The sequence below is a fragment of the Phocoena phocoena genome, chromosome 2 (assembly GCF_963924675.1).
Source record: "Phocoena phocoena chromosome 2, mPhoPho1.1, whole genome shotgun sequence".
In the NCBI taxonomy this organism is placed as follows: Eukaryota; Metazoa; Chordata; class Mammalia; order Artiodactyla; family Phocoenidae; genus Phocoena; species Phocoena phocoena.
Window position 1 is genome coordinate 99,680,497 of NC_089220.1, and position 24,696 is coordinate 99,705,192.

Consider the following 24,696-nt stretch of genomic DNA (forward strand, 5'->3'; position numbering starts at 1 on the left):
GACTTAGTATATAGTCATACTCATGGATATGATTTATCACAGTGAAATACAGAGCAAAATCGACAAGGAAAAAAAGCATGTCGGCAAAGTCTAGAGGAAATCAGCTGCAAGTTTCCAAAGTCCTCTCCCAGTGGAGTCACACAGGAGACGCTTAATTCCCCCAGCAATAAGTTGTGACAACATATGAGAATTGTCTACCAGGAAAGCTCGCTAGAGACTTAGGGCCCAAGACTTTCATTAGGGGCTAGTCATGCATGTACCCTCTGCCTACCCAGTACCAAAATTACGACTACCAGAAGGAACAGAGTTCAGAGTGAACCACACTGTTTTCCAAACAATTAGGCACTCTTATCATAGAGTGGTGGGAACCTTCTTGAAATCCAAGTTTCCAGATGCCAGCCAAGGAACAAACTTGCAAAGCAGGGCTATCTGAGGAAATTAGCCTCAAGTGTGCTATGTCAACTCTTTTCTGCACAGCCTCATCATTCTTTATTATCACATTTTTCCCTCTATTAATTTGTTAATTGTATATTCTTTTCCAAATTTGTATTACAGAGATTACATGTTTGTTTCAAGTCTGATAAAATTTGTCCATTTTTTACCAAACAATGAAAGATTCTTGACCACTTTAACTCCATGTATGTACCTCCTACCTTACTTTTGTTATGGTTTGTTACATTTTTAACTATTTATATATTTTAAATCCCAAAGACATTACAATAAGTGATTTACAGATTCATATTTCACCTAGATTTACTACGCATTTTCCTCCCTGAAGTTTTGAGATTAATGTTGGGATCATTTTTATTCTTCTACCTGAAGAACAACTGCTAGTATTTCCTTTAATGCAGGGTTATCGTGATCAATTCTCTATTTTGTTTGACTGAAAATGTTATTTTTTTAATCCATCTTATTTATTTTAATAATTAACATATTGATTATCAGTCAGAAATGTAATAGTACTGGCATCAGCAAGGAACTAGTTGTACATTTAATAAGGGTAGACTATCTCAGTCTCTTCTTTGAGATAGTTTTTGCTGAACTTAAATACAAGTTATAAACAAGGTACTTATTTTTTCTTTCATAAAGCTATGTGTTAGCTATATAATAAATATACAATTGCTATTATTTAATAATTATAAATTGTATGGTCATAATTATACAATTAGTTGTAATAACTGTAAATAATTATAACTAATTGTACAATTAATTATAATTATTGATTAATGCTACAATTAAAATAGGATTTCTAAAACTAGACAGTGGTGGGGGCAGAGTCAAGATGGCGGCGTAGGAAGACATGGAGTTCACGTCTCCCCACAACTAGGGCGCCTGCCACACGCTGGTGGGGGACCTAGACGCCCAAGGAGATGAGAGTACCCCCTGAACGATGGGTAGGATGTGGGGGGAGTGAGGGGGGAGGAGAAGTGGTGGCTGGGAGCGGGGAGGGGTTCCCATGCCTGGAGGGACCCTCAGGGGCTCAGATATCAGTGGGAGCACACCTAGAGTTTCCCTTGCCTAATCGGGCCCCAGGAAGCCCGCCGGGCTCCCCAGCTGGGTCCTCCGCCTTCCAAGGCCCGCTCCAGGCCACGTTGGTCCTAGGGGTATAGGAGGGAGATGGGGGGTGGGGCTGAGCAGAGAAGAGGAGTGGTGGACAGGGAGGGGCCCTCCAAGATCAGAGGATCAGGGAACGCATGGAGGGCGTTTCCCCTGCTCACTATGGCCCAGGAAGCCTGCTGGGCTCCCGGGCCTGGTCCTCCATTCTCCCGGGCCCTGTTGGGTTGTGGGGGTCTTAGGGGCATAGGATGGAAGGAGAAGGGGGGGAAGAGGAGGAGAGGCAGATGGGAGGGCCCTCTGGGATTGGAGGAATAGGAGAGGGGCGGAGGGCATTTCCCCCACCCACTAAGCCTCGGGAAGCCTGTTGGGCTTCCAGGTCTGGTCCCCTGCCTTCTGGGGCTCCCTCTGGCCACGTGGCTCCTAGGGGCACAGGAGGGAGGTGGGGGGAAAGAAGAAGAGAGGCCAACAGGGAGGGGACCTCTAGGATCCGAGGATGGGGGGGAAAGCACCCTGCATTCCCCCCACCCACTAGAGCCCAGTGAGCCTGCTGGGGTCCTGGACCTGGTGCTCTGACCTCCAAGGCCAGAGGCACTCCTGGGTCCCTCCTGCTGCCTTGAGCCTAAGCCCCACAAGCCACCCAGGGCCTTTTCCGGCCCTGTGGGTCCTAAGCATAGGCCCCACCCACCACATAAACCCCACCCCTGCCTAAGCCCCACCCCCCCACACAGCCAAGGCCTTTTCTGGCTTTTTTTTGTTTCTTTCCTCTCCTCTTTTTTACTATTGTAGTTCTGTTTTAGCTTCTGGTTGTTGTTTCATCTATATTTTTATTTTTTTATTCTTTCTAACATATCTGTTAGTTTTCTAATCTTATTTTTCACTCTGTTATTGTTCTGCTCCTTTTATTCTCCTTCTTCCTTTTTTTTTTCTTTTGCCGCCCCACGTGGGTTTTGGGATCTTGGTTCACGAGCAGAGGGTTAGGCCAGAGCTCCTGTTGTGGGAGCTCCGAGTCTGAACCACTGGACTAACAGAAAACCTCAGACGCCAGGGAATATTCATCAGAGTGAGGTCACCCTGAGGTCCTCATCTCAGCACCAAGACTCAGCTCTACCCAACAGCCTACAAACTCTAATGCTGGAAGCCTCAGGCCAAAAATCAGTAAAACAGGAACACAATCCCACCCATCAAAAAATAAAATAAAATAAGACAACGAAAAAATGTCACAGATGAGGGAGCAAGGTAAAAACCTATAAGACCAAATAAGTGAAGAGGAAACAGGCAAGCTACCTGAAAAAGAATTCAGAGTAATGACAGTAAAGATGATCCAGAATCTCAGAAGTAGAATGGAGGCACAGATTGAGAAAATACAAGAAATGTTTAACAAAGATCTAGAAGAGGGCTTCCCTGGTGGCGCAGTGGTTTAGAGTCTGCCTGCCGATGCAGGGAACATGTGTTCGTGCCTCGGTCCGGGAAGATCCCACATGCCACGGAGCGGCGGGGCCCGTGAGCCATGGCTGCTGAGCCTGTGTGTCCGGAGCCTGTGCTCCGCAACGGGAGAGGCCACAACAGTGAGAGGCCCACGTACCACAAAAAAAAAAAAAAGAAGATCTAGAAGAACTAAAGAACAAACAAACATAGATGAACAACATAATGACTGAAATGAAAAATACACTAGAAGGAATCAATAACATAAAACTGAGGCAGAAGAACAAATAAGTGAGCTGGAAGACAGAATGGTGGAAATAACTGCCGAGGAACAGAAGAAAAAAGAATGAAAAGAACTGAAGACAATCACAGAGACCTTTGGGACAACATTAAATGCACCAACATTCGAAATTATAAGGGTACCAGAAGAAGAAGAGAAAAAGGAAGGGTCTGAGAAGATATCTGAAGAGATTATAGCAGAAAACTTCCCTAACATGGGAAAGGAAATAGTCACCCAAATCCAGAAAGTGCAGAGAGTCCCATACAGGATAAACCCTAGGAGAAACATACCAAGACACATATTAATCAAACTAACAAAAATTAAATTCAAAGAAAAAATATTAAAAGCAGCAAGGGAAAAGCAAAAAATAACACACAAAGGAATCCCCATAAGGTTATCAGCTGATTTTTCAGCAGAAACTCTGCAGGCCAGAGGGAGTGGCAGGATATACTTAAAGTGATGAAAGAGAAAAACCTACAACCAAGATTACTCTACTCAGCAAGGATCTCATTCAGATTTGACAGAGAAATCAAAAGCTTTTCAGACAAGCAAAAGCTAAGAGAATTCAGCACCACCACACTAGCTTTACAACAAATGCTAAAGGAACTTCTCTAGGTGGGAAGCACAAGAGAAGAAAAGGACCCACAAAAACAAAATGAAAACAATTAAGAAAATGGTAATAGGAACATACATATCAGTAATAACCTTGAAAGTAAATGGATTAAGTGCTCCAAATAAAAGACACAGGCTGGCTGAATGGATACAAGAACAAGACCCATATATGCTGTCTGCAACAGACCGACTTCAGACCTAGGGACACATACAGACTGAAAGAGAAGGGATAGAAAAAGATAATCCATGCAAATGGAAATCAAAAGAAAGCTGGAGCAGCAATACTCATATCAGATAAAATAGACTTTAAAATAAAGAATGTTAAAAGAGACAAGGAAGGACACTACAAAATGATCAAGGGATCAATCCACGAAGAAGATATAACAATTATAAATATTTATGCACCCAACATAGGAGCACCTCAATACATAAGGTAAATGCTAACAACCATAAAAGGGGAAATCGACAGTAACACAATAATAGTAGGGGACTTTACACCCCACTTAACCAATGTACAGATCATCCAAACGGAAAATAAGGAAACACAAGCTTTACATGACACAACAGACTGGATAGATTTAATTGATATTTATAGGACATTTCACCCAAAAGTGTCAGAATACACTTTCTTCTCAAGCGCACACGGAACATTCTCCAGAATACATCACATCCTGGGTCACAAATCAAGCCTCGGAAAATGTAAGAAAATTGAAATCACATCAAGCATCTTTTCTGACCACAATGCTATGAGATTGGAAATCAATTACAGGAAAAAAACTGTAAAAAACACAAATACCTGGAGGCTAAACAGTGTACTGCTAAACAACCAAGAAATCACTGAAGAAATCAAAGAAGAAATTAAAAAAATACATAGAAACAAATGACAATGAAAACACACAACCCAAAACCTATGGGACACAGCAAAAGCAGTTCTAAGAGGGAAGTTTGTAGCAATTCAATTTCACCTAAAGAAACAAGAAAAATCTCAAATAAACAATCTAACTTACACCTAAAGAAACTAGAGAAAGAAGAACAAAGAAAACCCAAAGTCAGCAGAAGGAAAGAATCATAAAGACCAGAGCAGAAATAAATGAAACAGAAATAAAGAAAACATAGCAAACATCAATAAAACTAAAAATTGGTTCTTTGAGAAGATAAACAAAATTGATAAACCTTTAGCCAGACTAATCAAGAAAAAAAGGGAGAGGATGCAAATCAATAAAATTAGAAATGAAAAAGGAGAAATCACAACTGACACCACAGAAATAGAAAGGATTCTGAGAGACTACTACAAACAACTATATGCCAATAAAATGGACAACCACAAAGAAATGGACAAGTTCTTGGAAAGGTACAATTTTCCAAGACTGAATCTGGAAGAATTAGAAAATATAAACAGACCTATCACAAGTAATGAAACTGTAATTAAAAATCTTCCAACAAACAAAAGTCCAGGACCAGATGGCTTCACAGGCAAATTCTATCTAACATTTAGAGAAGAGCTAACACCTATCCTTCTCAAACTCTTCCAAAAAATTGCAGGAGGAGGATCACTCCTAAATTCTTTCTACAAAGCCACCATCACCCTGACACTAAAACCAGACAAAAATACTACAAAAAAAGAAAATTACAGACCAATATCACTGAAGAACATAGATGCAAAAAGAGGATACAGACAGATGGAGAGATATACCTTGTTCTTGGATTGGAAGAATCAATATTGTGAAAATGACTCTACTACCCAAAACAATCTACAGATTCAATGCAATCCCTATCAAACTACCAATGGCATTCTTCACAGAATTAGAACAAAAAATTTTACAATTCATATGGAAACACAAAAGACCCCGAATAGTCAAAGCAATCTTGCGAAAGAAAAACGGAGCTGAGGAATCAGGCTCCCTGACTTCAAACTATACTACAAAACTACAGTAATCAAGACAGTATGGTATTGGCACAAAAACAGAAATATAGATCAATCGTACAGGATAGAAAGCCTGGAGATAAACCCATGCACATATAGTCACCTAATTTATGACAAAGGAGGCAAGAACATACAATGGAGAAAAGACAGCCTCTTCAGTAAGTGGTGCTGGGAAAAGTGGACAGCTACATGTAAAAGAATGAAATTAGAACACTTCCTAACACCATAGACAAAAACAAACTCAAAATGGATTAAAGACCTAAATGTAAGACCAGACACTATAAAACTCTTAGGGGAAAACACTCTTTGACATAAACCACTGCAAGATGTTTTTTGACCCACCTCCTAGAGAAATGGCAATAAAAACAAAAATAAACAAACGGGACCTAATGAAACTTAAAAGCTTTTGCACAGCGAAGGAAACCATAAGCAAGACAAAAAGACAACCCTCAGAATGGTAGAAGATATTTGCAAATGAAGCAACTAACAAAGGATTAATCTCCAAAATATATAAACAGCTCATGGAGCTCAGTATCAAGAAAACAAACAACCCAATTAAAAAATGGGCAGAAGACCTCAACAGACATTTCACCAAAGAAGACATACAGATGGCCAAGAGGCACATGAAAAGCTGCTCAACATCACTAATTATTAGAGAAATACACATCAAAACTACAATGAGGCATCACCTCACGCCAGTCAGAATGGCCATCATCAAAAAATCTACAAACAATAAATGCTGGAGAGGGTGTGGAGAAAAAGGAACCCTTTTGCACTGTTGGTGGGAATGTAAATTGACACAGCCACTACGGAGAACAGTATGGAGATTCCATAAAAATCTAAAAACAGAACTACCATACGACCCAGCAATCCCACTACTGGGCTTATACCCTGAGAAAACCATAATTCAAAAGGACACATGTACCCCAATGTTCACTGCAGCACTATTTACAATAGCCAGGACATGGAAACAACCTAAATGTCCAACGATAGATGAATGGATAAAGAAGATGTGGTACATACATACAATGGAATATTACTCAGCTATGAAAATGAACGAAATTAGGTCACTTGTAGAGATGTGGACAGACCCAGAATCTGTCATACAGAGTGAAGTAAGCCAGAAAGAGAAAAAAAAAATTGTATATTAACACATATATGTGGAATCTAGAAAAACGGCACAAATGAACCCATTTGTAAGGCAGGAACAGAGACATAGATGTAGAGAATGGACATGTGGACATGAGGGGGAAGGGGAGGGTGGGACGAATTGGAAGACTAGGATTGACATAAATACACTACCAGGTGTAAAATAGAGAGCTAGTGGGAAGCTGCTGTATAGCACAGGGAGGTCAGCTCGGTGCTCTGTGACGATCTAGATGGGTGGTGGTGGGGTGTGGGAGGGATTCCCAAGAGGGAGGGGATATAGGGATACATATAGCTGATTCACTTCCTTGTACAGCAGAAACTAACACAACACTGTAAAGCAATTTTACTCCAATAAAAAATAAATAAAATAAAACTAGACAGTGAGTTTCTCAACTCCAGTTAAAAGCTATAATAAAATTAGATTGTCTTTCAAATATTTTCTTGGATTAAAAAAAATCATGTGTTCTAAATAATACAAAAGAGTCTCATGACTTCTGAACTTGAACAATTATTTTCAAAATAAATTTCACTGATTTTTAAAAATTTACCCTGGGTTTTTTTTTTTTTTTCTTTTTTTTTTTTTGCGGTACACGGGCCTCTCACTGCTGTGGCCTCTCCCATTGCGGAGCACAGGCTCCGGACGCGCAGGCTCAGCGGCCATGGCTCACGCGCCCAGCCGCTCCGCGGTATGTGGGATCCTCCCGGACCGGGGCACGAACCCGTGTCCCCTGCATCGGCAGGCGGACTCTCAACCACTGTGCCACCAGGGAAGCCCTACCCTGGGTTTTAAAAATTAATTTCTTTTAAGTTTAAAGAGCCGAATCATGATATAGGTGATTTTTAATTACTTTGGATACATTTCAAGCACCACAGCAAACATTTCCTTCAATTTAGACCTGCCAATTTCCAGATGAATACACCGATCAGAAAATGGTCCATTTCTGCATGTCAGTCAAAATTTTACCACGGCTTATGCACAAAATTTAAAACTCTTAGCAGTTTTGACACTGCTGAGAGGAAACATACTCTATTTGAAAGAATACTCAAGAATGACTTTTGCCTTATGTTTGAAGAAACTTTCCACAATGTATATAGAATACTAAATTTTCTTTCAGTCCTTTAAATCCAGTCTTCTAGTTTCTAATGTTGCTGCTCAAAATTCAGTCATACTTCTCAGTGTTGCTCCTTTGAAGGCAGTAGTCGTTTTTGTGTGGCTACTTTTGTGATTTTTATGATTTTCTTTATTGTTAGATTTCTAAAGTTTGACTAGGATGAGCATAGATGTATGTTTAATTATTTACTGTGTCTCTGTGGCTTTATGCCTTTTATTATTTTTGAAATTCTCAGACTGTATCTCTTTGAATACTGCTTCTGCATCATCCACTTCATTTCTACTACCAGAATTAAAATTATACATCTGGTAGAACAGCGGTCCCCAACCTTTTTGGCACCAGGGACCAGTTGGTCTTGTGGAAGACAATTTTTCCACGGAGGGTGAGGGGTGGGGGGAATGGTTGAGGCGGTAATGCGAGCAATGGGGAGTGGCAGCTGAAGCTTCACTCACTTGCCCGCCGCTCACCTCCCGCTGTGTGGCCTGGTTCCTAAAAGGGAGTGGGCCGGTACTGGTCCACAGCCCGGAGGTTGGGGACCCCTGTGGTAGCACTTTCCAGCACAGCCCTGACCTCTTTTAAGTTCTCTTTTGTCTTTTTCTGCCCTTTTGTCTCTCTATGCTTATTGTGGATGTTTTCCACCAAACTGCACATTATCTCTTCATCTGTTTCTATCTAATAAAATCTAATTAAATTCTGGATTATTAAAGTACAACATACACCAAAGTACACAACTCTTAAGCAAACAGCGTGTAGAATGATGTTGAACACCTTACTATATGCTTACTGGCCAAGCTCTGCTTCACTTGTTAACTCTCAGCCATACTTTTGCCATCTGCAGAAACTTCCAGGAGAAATGCAGCTACAAATCCCAGGCTCACCATTCTGGCTTCCTTCCTCTCCCATATCTTATTATTTTACTTTGTCTAGACAGTCTGCTCTGAGAGGGAGCTTTTATCTGAATCACCTAGTCTTCAACTGCTAGAAAGGTCCTGTATTTAAATCTTTTATCAGTGAATCAGACAAAGATATATGAAACATTTATTTCATCTTCAGAAAACATAAAAGCGTGAGTGATAGCTAACAATAATTGCAGAATTAAGATCAAAAAAGATAGTTTGAGACTAGAGCAATACGAAGACATTAGCAGCAATTTTAAATCTTTTTTTTCTTCTAAGAATTAGTAATCCCTTAGAGAATGTGATAAAAGATGTGGACACAGAAAAATACACATGGGTACATTTGCCAAACATACATATATAATTTAATGGGCTCAAAACCTCTGGAGCTCATCCATGGGTTATACAATATTCTATAGAAGCCTTGCTCAGTTAAAGATAAAATGTAACAACTATCAAAGTAAATTCCTAATATATTCAACTACATAAGTACAGAATGGGCATTTAGTTAGTCTGAGTTTTAATCAATAGTGTGATAGGCTGCCACTGAAAATTAATTCTATATTAGGCAACATTAAGAAACATATTCTAGAACAATGTGGTTAATAGTCTCACTATTAGGAGTACTAAACAGTACCCTAGGGACTTCCCTGGTGGTGCAGTGGATAAGACTCCGTGCTCCCAATGCAGGGGACCTGGGTTCAGTCCTTGGTCAGGGAACTAGATCCCACATGCATGCCACAACTAAGAGTTCACATGCCACAACTAAGAAGCCCACATGCCACAATTAAGAAGACAACATGCTGCAACTAAGGAGCCGGTGCTCTGCAACTAAGGAGCCTGCCTGCCACAACTAAGACCCGGTGCAACCAAATAAATAAATAAATATTCTTTAAAAAATTAAATAAAATAAACAGTACCCTAGAGTATTACACATAATTGTGGGGGCAATATTTTGTTAAGGAATACTAAAAATCTACATTACATCTACAGAAGAGAACCAGGATGGTAAAGAAGCTTGAAATCATGTTATCTGAGGAACAAATGAAGGAATAAGGGACATTTAACTTACAGAAGGAAATGCTTAGTGGATTCACAAATATGAAGAGATGTCCTAAAGAAAAACTCGATTTATTTCTTTTTCAATCAGATAGCAGAACTAAGATAAATGCCTGGATATTACAGGGAAATTAATTTTGAAACAATAGGAAAAAAAGGATTATTCAAAGATAGGGCTGAATGAAAAAGTTCCTATGGCAGTCACTAGACATGCTAAACCACAGCTGACCAGCCACCTTCCAGAAATACTGTAGGAAATTTATGTAGGGGCATAAAATTAAATTAGGTATCATCTAAGATTTTTCTTATAAGTAGAATTCATGCGTCTATTTTTTATAAGAGGTCATTTTAAAAATTATCTTTAGAGAAGAGGGAATTGATACTGATTTTCACATTAAATATTAACACTGTATTTCTACGAATATTACCTCTTTTCTCAGATGAACATATATATAGGATTTAAAGCAGTATTTCTAGTCAAAATATTAACTAAGTACAATGACATAGAGAAAGAAATCTCACTCTCAGATGCTAAGCATTACATAAAAGTTTAAAGATAAGTGAAGTAAGTCAGACAGAGAAGGACAAATATCATATATCACTTATATGCAGAATCTAAAAAAAAATGATACAAACGAACTTATTTACAAAACAGAAACAGACTCAGAGACTCAGAGAATTAGCTTATGATTACCAGGGGGGAATGGCAGAGGGGAGGTGTAGATTGGGAGTTTGGAATTGACATGTACACACTGCTATATTTAAAATAGATAACCAAGGACCTAATGCAAAAAAAAAAAACTTTTTTTAAGTGGCCAAAAAGATTAAATAAATGAAATTTTTGGAAGCCAAGATACCTGTTTTCTCTTACTTGTTGCCTCATCTTTTCATCCTTTAGACTTTCATGTTTAAGTTTTGCCAATTCCATAGCCAATTTTTCTTCTTGTTCAAGCTGGAGCTCCCTCAATCTTTTGTTTTCTTCTGCCTAAATAAAAAAATAAATAACTTTAGTCATTTGTCCCCCAGAACCAGATTTTTTTTCATTAAGGTTGAATTTGTTTTATAGCAAAAAACTACAAGTACCTTCTGAGCAGTTCACTGTTTATGTTTTAAAATACAAAATATAATTTCAATAAATAATTTTTCTGAACATTTTATCTGGAAAATGTTCTGAACATTTTATCACGGAAAATTTCTGAACATTTTATCTGAATGTTTTTTTTTCTGAACATTTTTTCATGGAAAATTTCAAACATCACCAAAAGTAAGAAGAATAATGAAACACTCCCTCAGGTAGCCATCACTCATCTTCAAAAATTATCAGTATTTTGCCAATCTTTTTTCTCTACTCTTCCACTCCACTCCCACATTTTCCTATATATATATTTTTTTTGCTAGAGTATTTAAAAACAAATCCTAGATATATCATTACCATGTAAATAATTCAATATTGATCTCTACCTGACAAGAATTTCTCCTTACATAACCATACAATAAACTGAAATAACAATAATTCTTTAGTAAGGTCTAATAACTTTTCCATATTCAGATTTCCCCAGCTGTCTCGAAGATCTTTTTTTTTTGGTTTGTTCAAATCAAAATCCAAAGAAGGTCCATATATTGTATCTAGTTATGATTTCTATTAAGTCTCTTTTATTTTTTTAACAGTCTCCTCACAGACTACCCCCTGCCAGCACACTGATTTGTTGTGGAAATTAGGACATATGTCCCACAGAATGTCTCACATTCTGAATTCGACTGATTGCTTCACCAGGATATCTTGTTTCTCTTTTGTATTTCCTATAAAATGGTAGAAAGATCTAGAGACTTGATTAAATTCTGTATTTAGGAAAGAATATGCACATGAAAAGATGTTCAGTATCATCAGACATCAGGAAATTCAAGTTAAAACTACAATTATATATCACTACATACCTACTGGAATGGCTAAAACAAAAAGTAGCAGCAAAAACAAATGCTGGTGAGAAACAGCATTATTCACGGGGTGGGAATGTAAAATGGTATAGTTACTCTGGAAAATAGTTTTTACGGTACAACTCAACAGTTGTACTCTTAAGCATTTCTCCCAGAGAAATGAAAATTTATGTTTATTTAAAAAACCTGTACCCAAATGTTTACAGCAGATTTATTCAAAATACCCAACTGAAAATACCCAGACATCCTTCAACAGGTGAATGGTCAAATAAACTGTGGTATATCCATACTGTGGAACACCACTCAGCAACAAAAAAGAATGAGTTTTCATACAAAGTACAATCTGGATGAATCTCCAGGAATTATGCTGAGTGAAAAAATCCAATCCCAAAAGGTTACATACTGTTTGATCCTATTTATATAATGTTCTTGGAACATGTTCTATTTTAAAGCTGAAACATAATTCACACAGCATAAAATTCACATTTCACAATTCACGACTCAGCAGTTTTTTAGTACATTCACAATGTTGTGCAACCAATACCACTACCTAGTTCCAGAACTTTATTTTTTTAATAGACTACTATTTGGAGCAGTATTGGGTTCACAGCAAAACTGACAAGAACAGAGTTCCCAATAAACACTCTGCCCACACACATGCACAGCACCCTATCAACATCCCACACCAGAGGGGACATTTGTTACAATCAGTAAACCTACACTGACACATCATTAACACCCAAAGTCCATAGTTTACCTTACTCTTCATTCTTGGTGTTATATATTCTATGGGTTTAAACAACTGTATGATGACATATATACCTACCATTACAATATCATACAGAGTAGTTTCACTGCCCTAAAAATCCTCTTTGTTCTGCTTATTCATCCCACCCTCTCCAAAACCCCTGGAAACCCCTGATCTTTTCACTAACCCCATTGTTTTGCCTTATCCAGAATGTCATATAGTTGAAATCATTCATTATGTAGCCTTTTCAGATTGGCTTCTTTCACTTTCATGTCTTTTCATGGCTTGATAGCTCATTTATTTTAGCACTGAATAATATTCTGTTTTCTGGATTATTTATCCATTCACCTACTGAAGGACATCTTAGTTGCTTACAAGTTTCGGCAATTATGAATAAAGCTGCCATAAACATCCGTGTGCAGTTTTGTGTGTGGATGTAAGTTTTTAACATTACAGAACATTTTTATCACCCGAAAAAGAAACCCCATACCTGTTAGCAGTCACTCACCATTCCACTTACCCCTCAACCACTAATCTACTTCCTATCTGTGTGAATTTGCCTATTCTAGATATTTCATTTAAAAGAAATCATACAATATGTGGCCTTTTTGTGTTTGGCTTCTTTCATTTAGCATAATGCTTTCAATGTTCACCTATGTTGCAGTACATATCAGTAATGCATACCTTTTTATGGCTGCATAATATACAATTGTACAGATATAACATATTTTGCTTATCCATTCACAAGCTGATGGGCATTTGGGTTGTTTCCACTTATCTGGCTATCATGATTAATGCTGCTATGAACATCTGTGTAAAAGTTTTTGTGTGGACATAGATTTTCAATTATCTTGGTCATATGCTTAGGAGTGTAACTGCTATGTAATATAGTAACTATGCTTAACTTTTTGAGGAACTACCAAACAGTTCTGTACAGCCACTACACCATTTTACATTTCCAGCAGCAATGTACAAGGGTTCCAACACTTATTTTCCTTTTTTTTTCCTCCAATTGCAGCAGTCCTCGTGGGTCTGAAGTGGTATCTCACTGTGGTTTTGATTTGCATCTCCCTAATGACTAATGATGTTGAGCATTGCTTTTTGTGCTTATTGCTCACTTGTATATCTTCTTTGGAGAAATGGCTATTGAAATCCTTTGCTCATTAAAAAATTTTTTTTCTTTTTACTGATGAGTTGTACATGTAATGTTCTTTAAGTGACAAAATTATAGAAATGGAGAACATATTAGTGATTTCTACAGTTAGGGATGAGGTAGGGACGGACAAGAAAGAGAAGGGTATGCTTATAAAAGGACAAAATGTGGGATCCTTGTGATCATGGAACTCCTCTGGATCTTGGCTATGTTATTATATATACAAAGCTACACATGTTATAAACTGTATAGAACTAAACACACACACACACACAAGTAAAACTGGGGAAATCTGAACAAGACTGGTGGATTGCATCATTGTTGATATCTTGTTTGTGATATTGTACTATACTTTTGCAAGATGTACCACTGGGAGAAATTAGGTACAGGATATATAGGAACTTTATGTATTTTTCTTACAACTTCATATGAATCTATAATTATCTCAATAAAAATTTAAATGAACAAAAAGCAACAGCAAGTACTGCTGTGGACACAAAGCCATTGGAATTCTTATACATTACTTGAGGAAATGCAAAGTAGTGCAGTAACTCTGGAAAATGATTTGGCAGTTTCTTATAAAATGAAACTTACACATACCATATGACCCAACCATCCTACTATCAGATATCTAGCCAAGAGAAATGAAAATTTATGTTCATACAAAAGTTCGTATTCAGTTTTATTCACATTTGCCCAAAACTGTAAACAACTCAAATTTACTTCATACTGTGAATGGATAAACAAACTATGGTACCTCCATATAATAGAATACTACTATACCATTCAGCAATTAAAATGAATGATTCATACAACAACACAAAATCTTAAATTTGTTTTGCTAAGTGAAAGAAGTCAGACCCAAAAGGTGACATATTACATAATTCCATTTATATGAGACTATAGAAAAGATAAACCTATTGGACAAAAAAGAAATCAATTGTTTCCAGGGATTGGGGGGTGGTGTGAGTGGTTGACTATAAAGGGGAAGCATGAGGGGACTTTTGGTGTGATGGATTGCTTTGTATGACATTGTGATGGTGGAAACAGTAATCTGCATTTGCTAAAATCCATAGAACTGTACATAACAAAGAATGAATTTTATAATATGCAAATTTAAAATGAAATCAACTAGTACATCCATACTGTGTACTACTACTTAATAATAAAAAGGAATCAACTGCTGACACATCCAACAACATGGATGAATCTCAAGAGCATTATGTGGAGTGAAAAAAGCCTATTCTAAAGGTAACAGACAAAAAAAAATGGTTCTGAAGAACTTAGGGGCAGGACAGGAATAAAGACACAGACGTAGAGAATGGACTTGAGAACACAGGGAGGGGAAAGGGTAAGCTGGGACGAAGTGAGAGAGTGGCATGGACATATATACACTACCAAATGTAAAATAGATAGCTAGTGGGAAGCAGCCACATAGCACAGGGAGATCAGCTTGGTGCTTTGTGACCACCTAGAGGGGTGGGATAGGGAGGGTGGGAGGGAGACGCAAGAGGGAGGAGATATGAGGATATATGTGTATGTATAGCTGATTCACTTTGTTATAAAGCGGAAACTAACACCATTGTAAAGCAATTGTAAAGCAATTATACTCCAATAAAGATGTTTAAAAAAATAAATAAATAAAGGTTATAGACGTATGATTCCACATATGTATGGAATCACATGCAGGACTGTTTATATAACATCTTTTTTTAAAAATAAGATTCTTGAAATAACAAAATTATAGAGATGGAGAACAAATTAGTGATTGCCAGTCATTGTGGGGTTTGAAGGAAGTGTGTGACAATAATGGGGTAGGTAGCATGAATGAGGTCTTGGTGGTGATGGAATAGTTCTGTATCTTTTTTTTTTTTTTTTTTTTGGTGTTACGCAGGCCTCTCACTGTTGTGGCCTCTCCCGTTGCGGAGCACAAGCTCCAGATGCGCAGGCTCAGCGGCCATGGCTCACGGGCCCAGCCGCTCTGCGCCATGTGGGCTCTTCCTGGACCGGGGCACGAACCCGTGTCCCCTGCATTGGCAGGCAGACTCTCAACCACTGCGCCACCAGGGAAGCCCTAGTTCTGTATCTTGAATGAGGTGGTGGTTGCATAAATCTACACATGTAATAAAATGACATAGAAATATATACGCATAACACAGCAATGACATTTTACAGGGTTGATATCATATTACAGTTGTGTAAGATGTAACCATTGGGGGAAACTGCCCAAGGGCACAGTGGACCTCTCTGCACTATCTTTGCACCTTCCCAAGGATATGTAATTATTTCAACATTAGAAAAAAAAAAGAAATCAATCAGATTGATTGAGGACAATCAATCAGACTGGGGAGGACAATGGAATGCAGACTATAACAAATTAACTGTATTAAAAATCAATCAAAAAAACCAACCAAACAAAAATCAATCAAATAACCACAATGGAGGAGATAGGTAGGAGTGGACATAAGTAACTTTGGAAAAAAGTTTGACTAGATATTGCAAGGCTAAAGACACAAAGAACTGTACCTAAGTCTGTATTGTAGTAAGTAAATGTGTTGTTCACAAGGGTACAGGTTAGCAATTCTGAAACTATTTGTATTCTAGGGTTGAAAGAATAAATAAATATACTGTAGATAATGAGAGCCAGCTTTCTTTTTGTTGGGAGAATGCAATTACAAATAAGGAAAGGAGAAAGACTAAAATGAGCCCTGTGGTGGCAGACTGGAGTCAGCAGTACCAACTCAGGCTCATGGGGTTTTTTTTATTAATAAATACATGCAGATAGACAGACACACAAATGTAAACACAGATGTGTGTGTATGGTTATTTTCTAGTTTGTTTTCTAGTTCTTTCCACCTAGAGGGAGTAGAGCAGTAAAACCCCAGTAATAATGAACACGTCCATCATTCAGACCTTGGTTTCTAAATACCATTTTCCAATAAAAGGAACCAAGTCTTCTTAGAGAACTGGTTGATTCCAAGGCAAGGGAAGAATAAGCTGAGCCTGGAACATCTTGTGGTGCCAGAAAGCAAGTAAACTGCATGTGTAGAGAGGGTCACATGGCAGGGAATGTCAGCAACCTCTGGGAGATGAAAACTTCAGGCTTACAACTACAAGAACATGAACTCTGCTGACAACTTAAACGGGCCAAGAAGAGGCCCCAAGATCCAGATGAGAATGCATCCCAGGCAACACCTTGATTTCAGCCTTGTGAGACCAAGCAGACAATCCAGCTACACCATGCCTGGACTTCTGACCTACAGAAATTGTGAGGTAATAAATGGATATTGTTTTAAGCCACTAAGTTTGCGGAAGTTTGTTACACAGCAAACTACAGAAACAGAAAACTAATATAATAAATGAACTATAGTCTTCAAAATTGTCAAGGTCATGAAAGAGAAAAAAAGGGAGGAACTCACAGAATGGAGGAGACTAAGGACACCTGACAACTAAATGCAATTTGTGATACTGGAACAACAACAACAACAACAAAAAGGTGTTAGTGGAAAAACTGATGAAATCTGAATAAATCTCACAGTTTAGTTAATAGTATTGTGGCAAGGCTAATTTCTTCATTTTGATAATTATTCAATGATTATGTTAGCGGTAACATAAAGGAAAGTCAGGTCAAGGGTATTATTTTTGCAACTATTCTGTAAAACTAAACTTATCTCAAAAAGTTAAAAATATGGATATGTCCAAGTTCTATCTGCTGAAAAGACCTGGAACCAATATAATAAGCATATCTAACACCCAAGAGTAATAAGCATATCTAAACCCAAAACTGTCTCCACTAAATGATAACAGAACTCCTTGGTACAATGGCCAATTCCAGGTATGAAGCAAGAAATTTACAAGATGAACCTTGTATTAGGGTTTTCGAGAGAAACAGAAACAATATAATAAGGAATCAGCTTAAGCAATTATGGAAGCAGGCACGTCCCAAGATCTGCAGGGTGAGTTGGAAAGCTGGAGACAGAAGCCAGCCAATAGTTTAGTTCCAGTCTAACATCAAAGGCCTGAGAGCCACTGGAGTAGTTCCTGTCTGAAGGCTGGCAGGCTTGAGACTCAGTAAGAACCATTTCAGTTCAAAATCTGCTTTACTCGGGCTTCCCTGGTGGCGCAGTGGTTGAGAGTCCGCCTGCCGATGCAGGGGACACGGGTTCGTGCCCCAGTCCGGGAGGGTCCCGCATGCTGTGGAGTGGCTGGGCCCGTGAGCCATGGCCGCTGAGCCTGCGCGTCCGGAGCCTGTGCTCCGCAACGGAAGAGGCCACAACAGTGCGAGGCCCGCATACAGCAAAAAAAAAAAATCTGCTTTACTCAGTCTATTAATTTAAATGCTAATCTCATCCAAAAACACCCAAAATAATGGCTGACCAAATATCTGGGCACCCCACGGCCCAGTCAAGCTGGCACGTAAAATTAACCATCCCTAGCCTGTAACACTGTATTCTGACAAAAAACAAGGAAGCTACCACAAATAAAGGGAGTCTTGTCAAAAGGACACAGAAGCAATAAAAGGGCATCCATTAGCCAAATGTAGGACAATCTGAGCATGAAAAAGGATAATAAATACAATTAATTCAAGTATATAAAGGCCCATGACTCCAAAAAAAAAAATTTTTTTTAAGGTAAAAAGTCCAAACCTCAAGAAAACAAAATTTTAAAAAGCAACATAGGCATACACCAATGGAAGTGACTAGGGCACCAATTCTTACTCTGAAAATTATTTATCTCCCTTTCCAGTAAAAACTGTATCTCAGGGTACCAAATTATGCTAGTTGATGAGGGAAAGTTCTTTACAGAGGAATTGCAGCTAATTAAATGTGAAAGGAACAACAAAATTAGAAAATCAGTGTTTTGCAACCCCTAATAATGAAAAAGATTCATTGGTGAAACCAAAGGTTAAAGTTTGATGGAGATCTTTACAATGGAGGAACCAGGCTGTCCCATTAAACCCACTAATCAACATTAGCATCAACATCAGCACCAGTATGTGCCTGCTGGTGGGATAAGATATCAAGGATAGCACTGCCATGGAGTCACAGCCAAAAGAGTTGTACCTAAATCTAATCCCGCCCTTAGGGCTAACTTTCATTTAGAGGAAATATAAGACATAGGGGAACAAAGTAAAGGAACCACTGAGGAAGCAAACAGATAAATTCAGAAAGTGGGATATCCTATTAAACAACTGGCCTAGCTTCTTTAACAAGTTAAAAACATGAAGTTAACAAAAGAAGCACAGGGAAGGGTTGTTTTAGATTAAAAGGGACCTGACATAACCAAATACACTGGATAAACCTTGTTTGGATCTGATTAAAACAAACCAACTGTAAAAGCAGTCTTCTGACACAATCATAGAAATTTGATTATGGAATGGTATTAAATGATACCTTGAATTTATTGATAATTCTATCAGGTAAGATAATGGCACTATGCTGCTGCTATATAAAAATAAATCCATATTTTGTAAGATGTATACTGAAGTATACAAGAGAGAGTTGATATGATATCTGGGATTTTCTTTAAAATTAAAGAAAAATAAGAATAAAAAGAATAGGCAAAAAAATCTAATCCCCAAGGATCTTCTTGCTCAGGGTTAAAAAGTCATGTCTAAGCTTCTGGAATTTGAAACTCAGAAGGATGAATACCACTTTTAAAACTTGGTTTTGCCATTCCCCACAATATCTTACAAAATGTTGAACATATAGCAGACACTCAAAAAATACTGAAATATCAGAACATCTTTTTCACATTTATGAGAACTCATTTCTTTTCTTGGTGGTTTCCCTTTTTCTACCTCCCTCATCCCTTAAAATATGCACTGAAAAACTGTCTCCACACTTTAGTAGTTACATACCTACATATTATACCTGAATTTTTCAAGGCAGTATTTCAAAAATCAAAAATACAAGTAAATTCATAGCTAATAAATAAGTGTTCGTTTTCTACCACTTAATGTACATGTTTAATCTCAATAAATTCAAAAAAGGTATTCTTAAATTTTTGTCTTTAGAATTTTAGGGAAAGCAACAGAATTATACTTATGTGAACAAAACTGTGGAAGTTAGTAATTATGAATTTCATATTTATGGAAAAAAAAAACCTGAGTGCTTACTCTTCCAGGCACTATTCTAAGGGCTTTGCCTGTATTAACTGATTAATTACTAAAACAATCCTATGAAGTAGGTACTATTATTCTTCTCACTTTCTAGATGGGACAGAGAAAGTAAAAGCAAACTACCCAAGGTTCCACAGCTAACGTATAGTAGTACTAGGACTCAAAGATACACAGTCCAGCTCCAAAACCCCAGCTCTTTCCCACTATACTGGGCTGACTCACTGGGAGGCATCCTTTGCCTGATACTTAGTCTCTCTACTCAATTCCAGTTGGCTTTCATTGTTTCTAAAGAGAAAATGAAGGGAAAAAATGATGTAAAAATGAATAGTAAAACTTACCTTTTGAATGGCCTCTTCCATATCCAACTCAAATTGTTCATTCTGTAATAATCGGAGGAACCTTTTGCGCTCAGCCCGGTCATCATTCTCATTCTGCACCATTTGGTCCCTGATTTGATTCTGCAGCCTTTGTAGTGCCTCGACATGCAATTGTTTGCGATAGTTTACATCTACTAATTTCTGATGCCTTTCACTAGAGCTCAGAGTTCTCCTTCTGGAAGCCTAAAATGGGGGGGGGAGGGGGAAAGCATACTTCAGTGCTCCAGGATCTAATTTTTTTTAATATATTGATGTAGCCCCAGAAACAAATGAAATGAAGAGTTAACAGTAAAAAACGAAAGGCTTTTGGCTTCCTTCCTAAATTCAAAGAAATATATCATAATAAAAAAGCAAATGTGGTAGGTAAATACATGATATTATCAATGAAGCAGGTACTATTAGTGTTCCCCATCTTATATATGAGGCATGAAAATTAAAGCAACTTGACCCAAGTTTCCTCAGCTAATAAACAGCCATACTAGAATTCAAAGACATGCAGCTGAGCTCTATAGACCCAGCTCTTTACCACTACGGAGGGAATTCCTACTCATTCCACCCTCTACCCCTGCCCATTTGGCTGTAAAGTGAGGTTCAAAAGCTGGTTATGTCAACCTGGAAGAAATGGACAAATTCTTAGAAAAGCACAACCTTCCCAGACTGAACCAGGAAGAAATAGAAAATATAAACAGACCAGTCACAAGCACTGAAATTGAAACTGTGATTAAAAATCTTCCAACAAACAAAAGCCCAGGACCAGATGGCATCACAGGTGAATTCTATTAAACATTTAGAGAAGAGCCAACACCTATCCTTCTCAAACTCTTCCAAAATATAGCAGAGGAACACTCCCAAACTCATTCTAAGAGGCCACCATCACACTGATACCAAAACCAGACAAAGATGTCAAAAAGAAAGAAAACTACAGGCCAATATCACTGATGAACAGAGATGCAGAAAACCTCCACAAAATACTAGCAAACAGAATCCAACAGCACATTAAAAGGATCATACACCATGATCAAGTGGGGTTTATCCCAGGATTGCAAGGATTCTGCAATATACGCAAATCAATGTGATAAACCATATTAACAAATTGAAGGATAAAAACCATATGGTAATCTCAACAGAGGCAGAAAAATCTTTCGACAAAATTCAACACCCATTTATGATAAAAACCCTCCAGAAAGTAGGCATAGAGGGAACTTGCCTCAACATAATAAAGGACATATATGACAAATCCATAGCCAACATCATTCCCAAAGGTGAAAAACTGAAAACATTTCCACTAAGATCAGGAACAAGACAAGGTTGCCCACTCTCACTGCTATTATTCAACATAATTTTGGAAGTTTTAGCCACACCAATCAGAGAAGAAAAAGAAATAAAAGGAATACAAATCAGAAAAGAAGCAAAACTGTCACTGTTTGCAGATGACATGATACTATACCCAGAGAATCCTAAAGATGCTACCAGAAAACTACTAGAGCTAATCAATGAATTTGGTAAAGGAGCAGGATACAAAATTAATGCACAGAAATCTCTTGCATTCCTATACACTAATGATGAAAAATCTGAAAGAGAAATTAAGGAAACACTCCCATTTACCATTGCAACAGAAAGAATAAAATAGCTAGGAATAAACCTACCTAAGAAGACAAAAGACCTGTATGCAGCAAACTGTAAGACACTGATGAAAGAAATTAAAGATAATACAAACAGATGGAGAGATATACCATGTTCTTGGATTGGAAGAATCAATATGTGAAAATGACTATATTATCCAAAGCAATCCACAGATTCAATGCAATCCCTATCAAATTACCAATGGCATTTTTTACAGAACTAGAACAAAAAATCTTAAAATTCGTTTGGAGACACAAAAGACCCTGAATAGCCAAAGCAATCTTGAGAAAGAAAAACGGAGCTGGAGGAATCAGACTCCCTGACTTCAGACTATACCATGAAGCTACAGTAATCGAGACAATATGATACTGGCAGAAAAACAGAAATATAGATCAATGGAACAGGATAGAAAGCCCAGAGGTAAACCCACGCACCTTTGGTCAACTAATCTATGACAAAGGAGGCAAGGATATACAACGGAGAAAAGACAGTCTTCAATAAGTGGTGCTGCAAAAACTAGACAGCTACATGTAGAAGGATGAAATTAGAACACTCCCTAACACCATACACAAAAAGAAACTCAAAATGGATTAAAAACCTAAACGTAAGACTGGACACTATAAAAGTCTTAGAGGAAAACATAGGAAGAACACTCTTTGACATAAATCACAGCAAGATCTTTTTTGACTCACCTCCTAGAGTAATGGAAATAAAAACAAAAATAAACAAATGAGACCTAATGAAACTTAAAAGCTTTTGCAAAGGAAAGGAAACAAGACGAAAAGACAACCCTCAGAATGGGAGAAAATGTTTGCAAACGAATCAACAGACAAAGGATTAATCTCCAAAATATATAAACAGCTCATGCAGCTCAATATTAAAAAAACAAACAACCCAAACCAAAAACGGGCAGAAGATCTAAATAGACATTTCTCCAAAGAAGATATACAGATTGCCAACAAACACATGAAAGGATGCTCAACATCACTAATCATTAGAGAAATGGAGATCAAAACCACAATGAGGTATCACCTCACACCAGTCAGAATGGCCATCATCAAAATATCTACAAACAATAGATCCTGGAGAGGGTGTGGAGAAAAGGGAACCCTCTTGCACTGTTGGTAGGAATGTAAATTGATACAGCCACTATGGAGAAAAGTATGGAGGTTCCTTAAAAAAACTAAAAATAGAACTACCTAGAACTACCATAGGACCCAGCAATCCCACTACTGGGCATATACCCTGAGAAAACCATAATTCAAAAAGAGTTCATGTACCACAATGTTCATAGCAGCACTATTTACAATAGCCAGGACATGGAAGCAACCTAAGTGTCCATCGACAGATGAATCGATAAAGATGTGGCACATATATACAGTGGAATATTACTCTGCCATTAAAAGAAATGAAATTGAGTTATTTGTAGTGAGGAGGTTGAACCTAGAGTCTGTCATACGGAGTGAAGTAAGTCAGAAAAAGACAAATACCATATGCTAACACATATGTATGGAATCTTTAAAAAAAAATGGTTCTGAAGAACCTAGGGGCAGGACAGGAATAAAGATGCAAACGTAGAGAATGGACTTGAGGACACGGGGAGGGGGAAGGGTAAGCTGGGACGAAATGAGAGAGTGGCATGGACTTATATACACTACCAAAAGTAAAACAGATAGCTAGTGGGAAGCAGCCGCATAGCACAGGGAGATCAGCTGGGTGCTTTGTGACCACCTGGAGGGGTGGGATAGGGAGGGTGGGAGGGAGATGCAAGAGGGAGGGGATATGGGGATATATGTATACATATAGCTGATTCACTTTGTTATACAGCAGAAACTAACACAACATTGTAAAGCAATTATACTCCAATAAAGATGTTTTTAAAAAGGTCACGTTTTTCTAATATACATTTAATAGGTCAACCCGCTGCTATTTATTCATTCGCTCTCTCCTGAACCTTCATTTCCACTCATTTGCTCAGCGGTTCTTAAACATTTCCCAAATTTCCACTTGTGTGGGAAGCAAGATTTTTACCGGGCGGATTAAATATACTGTGGAGAAATCCGAAAAAAGGCTGGAAGCCACCAGGAGCGTCCCTTAAATAATAGCACCTGAGGTCTCTGAAAAAAATACGAGTTTCCCACTTTATTCTCAGATTGGGCACTTCAAATCCTTTTTTAGAAGCAGGCTGGCTCTGAACTAGAATTAAATCAATAGACAACCAACTAGTTTTGAGACCCCCCGACAGGCTCACCATCTCGGCCGACGAAACTCCCCCTCGCTCGCTCTGGCGGACACCAATTCAGGCGGTTTACGAAGACGCCAGCAGAGCTCTCCGGTTTTGATACGGTTTCGCGGCAACTGCCGGCGCAGCGCGCCAGCCACCCGCGAAGGCCGCCGTCTCCCATTGGGCGCAGCCCTATCCAATGAGCGCTGAGCTTCTTGGGAGGCTTGGCAGGGCGGCTACTTCCGTAAGTTTTTGTTTTTGTTTTTCCATAAATTTTAAGGAGGTGGGGTGGGGGAGTATAAATGTGTCCTGAGGCAAGCCCTTTGCAGTCTGTTAGGAGCCAAGATTTCCCTCAAGCCACTATCTGTCGGTTTGGTGGAGTTGGGAGCCAAGTTGAGGTGTGGAAACTGTTTACAGAGAAATACGGCAAACTCCTGTCTAAGACATGAGGCCAAAGTCACTTTCCGTGCACAGTACTTACTGCAGCGTCAATGCATGTTCTGC

The 24,696-nt window shown here is 38.3% G+C and overlaps 1 protein-coding gene across 1 annotated transcript in view; it reads right to left on the minus strand.

Moving 5' to 3' along the window:
* Positions 1-24,257, minus strand: part of MNS1 (meiosis specific nuclear structural 1) — a 55,424-nt gene extending 31,167 nt beyond the window's left edge. Inside the window, exons 1-3 of the mRNA XM_065872123.1 lie at positions 24,220-24,257; positions 20,307-20,528; positions 10,869-10,996 (exon numbers count right to left, since the gene is read on the minus strand). Of these exons, the coding sequence (XP_065728195.1) occupies positions 10,869-10,996; positions 20,307-20,528; positions 24,220-24,222 (353 nt within the window). The 5' untranslated portion in view covers positions 24,223-24,257. The remainder of the gene's footprint in view (positions 1-10,868; positions 10,997-20,306; positions 20,529-24,219) is intronic.
* Between the last annotated feature and the right edge of the window lie 439 nt (positions 24,258-24,696).